Below are 10571 nucleotides of genomic sequence, written 5' to 3' on the forward strand. Positions count from 1 at the left end.
TAAAAGAAGATTATAACACCCTCATACTTACATGTTAGGCTTATGGCGAGAAATCGACTTAAGTGTATCAACTCGTTTGGTCGGAAAACTCGATTTAAAACCGTTTTGGTAAGTAAAAAGAGTGTTTTGTTATGTTTAGTGATGGTGTAGTGGTCGAGATGGTCGGTCAAGTGGTTTAATGCACGATGACGGTACTAAACAATGTGTAAGGCTTGTGTTTACGATCGGTAGGTCGTAAACACGTGTCGTATTGTGACTTAGGAAGTCGAGTCGAGAATTTTAAGGGAGAGGTGAGGGGGCGGACACTCGCGTAACCCTCAAATGGTTGCATTTTAGGGGTATTTATAGGAAAATGAGTGGTTGTGTGAGTTTTGAGCGACGTGGCCACCTGGGCTGCTCAAAGAGGCGCGAGCCATGTAGCACGTGTTCGAGGTGTCTTGTCGCTTTAACACAAGTCCAATTATGATTTGTTCTATCCTAGTATTTGAAGGAACATGTTTGGTACTTTACTATGTAAGATTCCTGGAAATCTTAATATAGAAGCATTTGAATGGTTTTGTTTTTTTGTGTTTGACTCTGTTTGACTCGTTGTTGGAGTCGGGATTAAAATTTTGAGTCGGTTTTTGGTCCGGTGTCGGTTTTGACTCAAGTTAGTGTCATTGCGACCCCGTCGTCATGCATTAATCACTCTAGGTACTTTTGAAAAGTTTTGAAATGTTTTATTTTCGAAATCGTTTTAAGTTTTCCGACGTAAAGTTGTACAAGAACTGTCTATCAAACGTTGCGATTCCTAAGCACGTTGTAGTCCAATAATCATCGGGTGTTTGTTGGAGTCTCAGCATATACTGGGTATCTACAGAGCCCCCACTTTGACTGAGGCTTGGATAGGGCAAAAGTCAAAGTAGAGCCCCCAGGTCAATCGAAGATTACAACCTGGAGACCCAAGCGACGTCGAGGCGGCTCGAAAGAATTTGGGCCAAGGACCTGCCATCGGGAAGGGAGACGCCAAGGCGACTCAGGGGTACGAGCCAAGGACCTATCGTTGGGAATAGTTTAGAGTCTGGCGAGTGTCCGTGCGGCTCGTTTAAAGTCTGTTAGACTACGTACAAAGGCTCGCCAGCCATAAGAAGGAGTCATACCTGAGGCATCTTTGGGATATGTCCTTAAGTTGTGTCTTGTTTTGCGGACAAAGGCTCGCCATCTGTGTGGAGGAGTCGTACCCGAGGCATCTTCGGGATACGTCCTCGATTTGTATTGTTTGCGGACAAAGGCTCGTCAGCTGTTGTGCGTGTATGAAGAGGCTCACCAGCCGCTGCGCGTTGTAAGGCTCGCCAGCCATTGTGCGTATATAAAGGGGCTCGCCAGCCGCTGCGCGTTGTAAGGCTCGCCAGCCATTGTGCGTATATGAAGGGGCTCGCCAGCCGCTGCGTGTTGTAAGGCTCGCCAGCCATATGTGATTGTAAGGCCCGCTAACCATAATGAAGGGTCGATTGATCGGCCGTGGAAATAGCCGCGTTGGATGGGCTTGTTTTGAATTAGCGGGCTTCGCAAGGAAGCCCCCGACATCCTGTTGGGGAATTTTGGTTTTTTTATTGAATGTTTGAGGGGATAGCGGGTTTGGATCCCGCTACCTGCCTGTTTTTGACAGACGGGGCTTGGGATGCCGCTGTGGAAATAGCGAATTTTGAATTTCACTATTATTGTTTTTGAAGTGACGGTTTATGTTGCCGCCGTTGACATTTGAAGAAATAGTGAATTTGAATTTTCACTATTGTTGTTTAAAATGAAATGGCGGTTTTAATCGCCGTCGTTTGGATTTTGAAGGAATAGTGAATTTCGAATTTCACTATTATTTTATAAAATGAAATGGCGGTTTTAATCGCCGTTTGTTTGAATTTTGAAGAAATAGTGAATTTGAATTTTCACTATTGTTGTTTGAATTGAAATGGCGGTTTTAATCGCCGTCGTTGGAAATTTAAAGAAACAGTGAATTTGAATTTCCACTATTATTTTTTGAAATGAAATGGCGGTTTTAATCGCCGTTTGTTTGAATTTTGAAGAAATAGTGAATTTGAATTTCACTATTATTTTTGAAGTGAAAATGAAACGGCGGTTTTGGTCGCCTTTGTTGAAGTTTGATAGTTTATGTAGGAAAATTTGGCCAAAGCCCAAAATTCCACTGAAAAAGCAAGGGGAAGCCTCATTGAGGCGCAAGCACCTTGGCGAGGGAAGGGAGCTTCCCTTTTTTTTTCTGTAAAAAAGACGCGAGAATGGGAAGCTCCCCATTCTCACTTCGTCTTCTCCAAACGTGCGACAAACAGGCGAAAACCACCATTGTCGACCTTGCTTCTTTGCTCATTTTCTTGCCATTATCAACATGTCAGCTCAAGGTATGTAGTTCCTCTTGAATCCATTTGAATTTGCTGGTCTTTTCGTTGATTGAATTAGGGCGAAATCATATACCCTTGAAAATCGAATTGGGCGTTTTTGATTGAGCCAATTTCGAGTGAAATTGATGATTGTATTAGGTTAGAAACCTGTTTAGGAGTATAGGGGTGCTTTTAATCTGCATTTTGGTCCCCGTTTCCGGTCTCCATGCTCGAAAAACGTGAGTGAGGCGAAGAAACTGTCTCATTTCACAATGTCAAGTTTATTTCTTGAGTTGTGCGCCCCATAAGGTTGCATTGTAGTCGGGGAAGACCGTGTTTACCATTTTGGACCTTTGTTGGGTATTGTGGGCAAAACTGGAATTTTCGCCTTTTGTGACGGTCTTATGTCTGACACAATAAGCGTCTGTTTAGGCTTGAATTGAGTCAGTTTGCTTTGACATGGACCTTATTGGTAGTTTAGGTCGCTTTGCGACGTGGTAAAATCACGTTGCCTCGTTGTGGTCGTATTTTGAAATTTTGACCTGTTTGTGCTCAAATCGGCGTAGAAATTGCCTCTTTGAGTTGTAGAAAATACCTCATTGCATCGGGAACATATTTTGGGTTGTTGGCATACCTTGTGTGGGTCTTGAGGTGTCGTTTTTGTTGTTGTTGTTTCGACTCATCTTTTGCTTTAAAAGAAGGGCGAGTCGCTTTTTTTTGCGTTTTTTTTAGATTGTTTTGTTTGGTTGGGTTTGGATGGGATTGCCCTTGTTCTGCTTTGCAGGTTTTTTTTGGATTTGTCCGTTTTATGCCTTCGTAATGCCGAAATTTCGGCTGACGTTCTTTGATTGCCTTTGGTTGTAGGGGAGCGTCTGGGACCCACATGTTCTGTCGTTGAGGCCTTGGAGGAGGAGGATGATCCTGGAGGAGCAGAAGCGACCGGGGAGGCTGCCAGAGCCGAGGTGGTGGTAGAGGATAATTCCGTAGAGGAGGGGAGGAGGCTGACGCGGCCGACTCGTCCTTTTCATTGTGACTCATAGGCAGGATGGCTGATTATTGGGGGTCAACACCGGGGTGATGCGTCGCATCGTGGTTCTTGGCCTCCTTATCATCCAAAGTCTGCCAGACACTGTATTTGTTTTTGTCGTGGAGCAGGAGCGAGGTGTTACCGTCATGGTAACCACCTCTGCTTCCGTTGTTGCTCCTCTGTTTCCTGTGTTGCTCCTTTTATTTTCCGATAGAAAGGATAGGGAGTGCTTAGTTCGGTGGGTGGCAGATAGCCCCGGCCAGTTCGTTGTTTTAGGCCCGTGTCTGTATGATAAATGTCTGTACTAGCTCCTGTTTGTATGGTCAGTTGTTTGTATCAAACGTGTGTCGATGTATTTTGCGTGAGGCGGTTTATATATATGTTTTTTTGGATTGTGGGTTTTTTGTGATTTTTGGCTTTTTTGTGTTGTGTTTCGGAGGAGCGATGTCGGCTGTTAGTTCCCTATTTGCTTCGCACCAGTTCCTGCATCGTTAGTGTAGAAAACAGGCTACAGGTGGCACGTATGCATAAACGTGAACATGTAACAAGCATTTGATTGAAAACAAAAATTAACCACGATCACTCGAAGTTAAAATTGAAATTTGAAATGATATTTTGAAAATTCCGCGACAAGTCGTCACGTTTGGACTTCTCAAAAAGAAATGATTTGAAAATTGAGCAATTAACTCGTGTCTTGTATTAAATTGCATCGAAATTGTTGAAATTGATTTGTAACTCGAAAAATTCAAACTCAAACCGTCAGGGGTGAATTTTTAGAATAGATTTTTGCGAGTGTATTTGGTTTTTGATTTTTGTGAGATCAAGACTCGGATTTCTGAGTACTTGAAATTTTGAGGAAAACTGATGTCGTGTTATCAATTTTCTTTTTTTTTTGCTGGGAAAAGAGCGAAAAAGCGAAAAAAATTTCGGAATTTTGACTGACATGAAAACGATTCGTCGCGGATCGGGACGACTAGCCCTTCCCCCTTAAAAAAAGAAAGAAAATTCCATATGTTTAAAGCTTCGTCATGGAAACCGTGTCGGATTTCGTAAAACGCCAAAACAAGGAAATGTGAGTGTGAGGAAACACAAAACGTCCTGGACCGTCTCGAAGAGGCGCGAGTATTCCGGCGGGAGGTTTGAGGTGTCAGGAGAAAACTCAACTTGAAAGGGACAATTCAAGGTGGGAATCCTGAGAACAGGCCCAAAGAGGCGCGAGCAGCTTGGCGATAGAAATCAGCCTCCCCTTTTTTCGAAAAAAAAGGAGCAGATTATTTTGTATAAATAGGGATGTTTGTGCTTCATTGTTTTATCATTCGAAACACGAAAAACATCTCTATAAAACCTTTCATCTTCCTCCAAAAATATTCATGGATGCCTTTGAGAATGCGTTGCGACAATGGTGCCGGGATTTGTCGCCTCCCGAAAAGTATCAACTCGTTTGCATGGGAGTTGGTCAATTGTTGGTGCTTCGTCAAGTCAAGGTGCAACCCTCATTTCTTGAAGCATGCTCTCGGTTTTGGGATTCGAAACATCATGTTTTCGTTTTCCCGAAAGGCGAAATTTGTCCTCTATTGCCAAAGAAGTCGGTGCCATTGGTGGGTGGCCGGGTTGTGTTCCAGTGCTTCCTCCGACTCGGTTGTGTTATAAGGAGAAATTTCGTTCAATGTTAGGCTTGTCAACGAGCCAAGTAAATTTCCTCCTTGCTCCTCATGGTGTGGATATGTTGGCAATTATCAACATTTTCTCAAACCGATTGGATGCCAATGTTTTGGAGGTGGCTAGAAGAAGGGCTCTTGCCTTTTGCCTTGTACATGCATACCTCTTTGTTGATGCTTTGAAGAAAGAGGGTCCAAAATGCTATGGTAGCATGACCCTCGTGCTTGTTGTTGAGCAAATGGAGCATGGTAAAGATCCATCATGGTTGGTGCTTTGCAAGATCATCCAAGCTTTGGACAAGAAGGGCTCTTGCGAAGAAGCTCCCTCGTTTGGATCTCCAAGGATCCTCCAAGTGTGGCTATTGGAGAGGCTAAGGTATGTAGAGCCTCTGGTTGATTCTTCCTCTTATTATTTTTGTCACCTTACCATGAGGAAGAAGTTGTACTCGGATAGTTTTGCTTCCACCGAGGCCTATTGGGCGGCGAGATTGGCGGAGGTGGGTGGTCCTCAGATCCATTGGGTGGTGCCATGGTGGCATTTGAGGTCCTTCATGGGGTTACCCGCTTTGGGTTCTAGTCCTCGTTCTTTGATGGTGGTGGGTTTGAAGGTTGCTTCCTTCATTTATCCCGAAAGGCTCATGACACTAATGGAAAAAACCCCTATTGCGTCAGTTGTAGAGGGCCTTTTGCATCGGTTTTGGACTGACGTATATCGAGGGGTCGTATTTGCTTTGCGTCAGTTTGAAACCGACGCAAAAAGTTCAACATTTGCGTCTGTTGTGTTTCAAAAACCGATGCAAAAAAGCACCATTTGCGTCAGTTGTGTTCTAAAAACTTATGTAATAAATATATACAACTAACGCAAATAGTTCAACATTTGCGTCAGTTCTTTACGAACCGATGCATTTTCTTTATTTTATGCGTCATTTGTTATCATAACTGATGCAATTGATATTTTGTTTTAGGGCCAATTCATTTTCTCATTTGCATCATTTCTTTCAAGAACCGACACAATTTATTAATGCTTTTTTTTTATATAAAAATTTGATGCCGAAATTACATAAAACTCACAATCCGAATACCAAAACATTAAAACCTGAAACACGAAATCCAACCAACCAGTAATACATCACATGTAAAACAACATTACATCTTATTCAACCTAACAACGTTCCGAATACAATCCAAAGTACGAATAATCCGACAAACGTCTTAGATACTAAGCTTGTTTATACTAAATGTTCTCTAAACATCTAGTTAACTTACATAAAATCATAAAACCATATTACCTGTGACTAGATTACAAATGGCTACGTAATAAAGCTAACTTAGGATACATATATGCCATTCCTCTATAAAATAAAGCTAACTTAATATTAACACGAGTTGAAGCAACCAGGTACAACACTCATTTTTGTGAGCTCCATCTGAACTTGACTAGCACCTGTAATAAAACAATATACTTGACTAGCAAGAATTTTTACCCAATGCGATTAGACAAGAATACATCGGCAAGGACATATAAATCTAGGATAAACAAAAACAAGCACAACTTGATGCCCACTTACTTGCAGAGAACTAATTAAACTGCCTTCAGCAAACAAAGTTTAAGTTGCCCCAATATAAGCTCAACAGCTCCCACAATAACAATCTGAAAAAGAATGCACTAAATAATGTAAGATCAATCTAAACTTAAAAGAAAGTAGGAGTACTCGGACAAAAGTTTACGGGAGGAAAACAAGACAATGCAACCTCCACAATCAACTCTCTATATTTACATTACTAATTTTTGATCAGAAACAAAGTACATAGGTTGTGACCAGCTATAGTATCTGGTTCTCAAATTAAACTAGCCAAAGCTATACCCATAAGCGGAGACTTGCCTAGATAAATAAACTTTTAATGCGACTGTTAATGTTCAATTTAACTCAAACAAATTACATCTACCAGATCAGATGTACAACACTTAGATCACGAACTGAAGTTGTCCTTCGAATTTTTGTACTCAACAATAAAGAGATGCCAAATCCTTCGAATCAGCTCCATCTACCATTGTTGGTGTTTTCCAATCATATGTCACATACTCTAAGCAAATAGTTAGATAAACAATATTACTTAAACCTGAAGGATGCAAAACTTCCATCTTGAGTGCATATCAAAAGAACTGGACCTATTGCAAGTAAAGAGAAACAATCAGGGAGAAACAATACTCAATTACTCGATTTTAATCAGGAACAAAGGAAAAATTAATTAAGTACAAAATAAAAGGCTAAAGCATAAGTAAGTTTGAGTGAGTTGGTAACTGCTTTAAAGTGGAAAATGCAACTTCATTAACACACACAACCCGTACAAATAGAATTAAACCCATAATCTTCTTTTGAGTTTATAAACTATTTGACTAATTAACTGTAACCGTGAAATTAAAATCTCATATAGAGAAATTGACTTGTTAAAACCCACCTTCTAAAGCTTTTATTGGTCCAATCTATCCTTCTTTTATCTCCATAAAAGCCCCCCTTCAAGCTGGCCTAAAAGAAAGTTGTAAAACCCATTAAAACTTGGAAGTATGATGTACCCAAATTCTGCATTGAACTTAAACGATTACATACATAGGAAAACAAGCATTTTGTACCAAGAATTCCTTATTTTGTGCCTCTTTAACTCTTTACCTGTGAAATGTGCATCTGAACAAAGATAACAATAAATAACAAATGAAGCAATAAGTAAATAACCGAAGAACAGTTTATGTTTAAAAAGTTTAGCCTTCCAAGGCACTAAAGTCAATAAGTAAGAAAATATAAGTAGGTAAGAAAAAACTCAATAGACAGTCAAAAAGTAAGAAAATTTTATATTTAAATATACCCTATTCTTTTGTTGGCTGAATAGGCCAGGTAACCATACTACGACAGACAATGAAAGCAGAACAGAGGAAACCCATGAAAAGCACAGGTCTACTACATCAAAATCAATAGACAGTCCAGAAAGAATGTGTGTTTTAGACATTCTTGTCTTGGTTATACTTCCTAGCCAAAGTTATCAGAGAGGGCTCAATGATCGACCATGAAGCCTTAGAACAAGATGCAGAGTCGACTCTAAAGGAAACAATTAACAATTTAAAGTTCAGCATGTGGGTCGAAAAGGAGGAGTGAGACTACATACATGAAATGAGACATAAAAATGCGATATATGATCTCAACTCGATAATATACATGAAATAAGCAAGAACATCAAGGTCCTACCAAGTACTATATGAATACAGTGTGAACATTAAGGTCCTAGCAAATTATTTGATTACCCAAAGATGCACTATCATTATACTTCATCAACCCCTTTCAATGTTTGGTGGTTTGAAAAAATGGTACATTACAACTTTAAACTATGATCATCAACTTACATCACCCTCGATGTATAGCTGAAGCTGAAGCCCTGAAGACGATCTTCTAAATTTTGTATGAGCTAGTACGACCTCTCTTGTGACATCATCTGCAAATCAATATTTACTATGTTAGCTCATAATGGCTGAACAATTTTAGGCGGGGAAAAACAACCGCTTTAAAAAAAACCTTTGGTCCTACTTAGCATGCGGAATACCACCTTAGCAGGCAGTGGCCAAGCCTCTTCAAATGAAGGCTTTATATGGAATATAGTGTAGTTGGACTACATTATCCGCCCAAATATGAATGCCGAACAAAGAAGGGGGATTAGGGTTTAAGAACCTGTCTAGCTGGATTATATATAGGAACCAGGGGCCTAAAACGAGGAGGAAATTTATAACTATGGTCCTTACTCTCTTAAATGCATGAGTTAGTGGGTAATTGGCTGACCTAAAGAATGAATTAATGTATCAAGTAACAAACCAAGTTAACGAAGACGATCAATAAGGTCAAGGTATTTGCTAATGTAATTCACGGTACACAGTAGAATTTCAGAAGTTTGGGTAAATTGGTAAAACTCAGACAACCCAAAAATCCCCAAATCAACTGGAACCCTAATTTTGTAAACTGATAAATTTGACATCGAAAATAGAAACCTAGACAATAACACAATCAAATTAAGCAAAAGCTATGGGCTAGTTCTACCTCGTACGATTCGAACCAAATTAACTCGCGTCTTTAGACAAATACATGATGGCTCGCTTACTATGCAGGTACAACTCACTTCATCCATAGCAACAAAAACGACATCAAAGTACTATAAATTTAACAAGCCATGAGAAAAATCACTGCTTACATGAGTAACTATGTATTACCGAAGTAAAAGCAGCGACCGGGTCCACCACATTACCATACGACATTGACCTACCATTCAATAAAAAGTTACTAGAAATGGAGCCATGATTTGTTTTTAGAACACTCAATTAGTAACTCAAATCAACATTGAAAAAGAAAATCCTAATTTTCAGCATCAAAATACCATAATTTTACTTTAATTATTACCTCTATTGAAACCCTAACTAATTGAACAAATTAATTAAGAAATCAAACTAATTCACCAACAATTGAAATAGATTAATTAAAGAAGTAGGGAGAAACTGAAGGAGAGTCTGGTGGTGACGTGATGGCGATGGAAATGGCGATGATGACGCACGACAGTAGTGGTCACGGTAAAAAAACCGAACGAATGAAGGAGAAGGGAAGCGAGAAAGAGGAGAAGAGAAAGAAGAAGGAAATGAGAAGAGAAAGCAACGACGACTGAGTGTGAGGGAGAATAAAGGACGGCTTCTTTAGATTTTTAGGATGAGACAGTCATGGGTACTGGGTACTTGGGTAGTGAGTGTATAACAGTTGTTTTTTTTCTTTAATTAATATCATTTACATTCGTTTTAGTTACAATTGATTCAAATACGCAATATCAAATAAGTCGGTTTAGTAACATAACTGATGTATTTTATCAAATACATCAGTTTTACTGAGAACCGACGCATTATATACGTCAGTTTATTCCAAGAACCGACGCATTAAGCTTACATATAGGGCTAAATTGAATTCCCGCCAAAAGTGAGTACTTTTTGCGTCAGTTTTTGTAGAACTGACGTAAATCAAGTGACGCAATAGGTGTTTTTTCTACTAGTGTGAGGCAAATGGGGCATCAACAAAAGGTGCCCGCTCAAGATACCCTTGTTCAAGAGAATGTTTTTCGGAACTCCGAGCTTGTGGAGGTCTTTGAAAGATGGTGGGTCACTCGGCCGCTTTGGGAGGTACCGCACTCCGTTGCTACGATATGGGTGACTCCCGCTTATGTCAAGTGGTCAAGGGCTCCAACCTTGGAGGAGAGGTCCAAATCTCGTAAGGACGAGGTTGTTGACTGGAAGTATCGAGAGGTTGGCAAGGGCAACCGTGCCTTCTTTGAGGACTATGTTGATAGAGCTAGCCCGGATGTGATGAGGCCACCAAAGAGAAGAAGCTCGGGTACCAAAGATGTAGCGGGCCGTGTATGGGCTCGTTTCGGGCCGAATATAGGGTCATGCAAGAAACCGGAGGCCATCGCCGTTGTAGATCCGTTGAGGATCTGCTCCGA

At 40.4% G+C, this 10571-nt stretch overlaps 1 protein-coding gene across 8 annotated transcripts; it reads right to left on the bottom strand.

Moving 5' to 3' along the window:
- Positions 1 to 6177: 6177 nt before the first annotated feature.
- On the bottom strand, positions 6178 to 9807 carry LOC141611905 (uncharacterized). Of its 8 annotated transcripts, none has more exons than XM_074430558.1 (7): positions 9285 to 9807; positions 8449 to 8537; positions 7724 to 7738; positions 7515 to 7582; positions 7176 to 7224; positions 6623 to 6705; positions 6178 to 6498 (listed from the first exon to the last, which is right to left on the bottom strand). In XM_074430558.1, the coding sequence occupies exons 1-6, from the start codon at positions 9346 to 9348 to the stop codon at positions 6637 to 6639; spliced, it is 354 nt and encodes a 117-aa protein (XP_074286659.1). In that variant the 5' UTR covers positions 9349 to 9807; the 3' UTR covers positions 6178 to 6498; positions 6623 to 6636. The 8 variants fall into 8 exon arrangements, 3 of the variants coding, with proteins under 3 accessions (XP_074286659.1, XP_074286657.1, XP_074286658.1); XM_074430556.1 differs by having other exon boundaries at positions 9134 to 9807; XM_074430557.1 differs by having other exon boundaries at positions 6178 to 6521; positions 9134 to 9807.
- Between the last annotated feature and the right edge of the window lie 764 nt (positions 9808 to 10571).

The sequence above is a fragment of the Silene latifolia genome, chromosome 11 (genome assembly GCF_048544455.1).
Source record: "Silene latifolia isolate original U9 population chromosome 11, ASM4854445v1, whole genome shotgun sequence".
In the NCBI taxonomy this organism is placed as follows: domain Eukaryota; kingdom Viridiplantae; phylum Streptophyta; class Magnoliopsida; order Caryophyllales; family Caryophyllaceae; genus Silene; species Silene latifolia.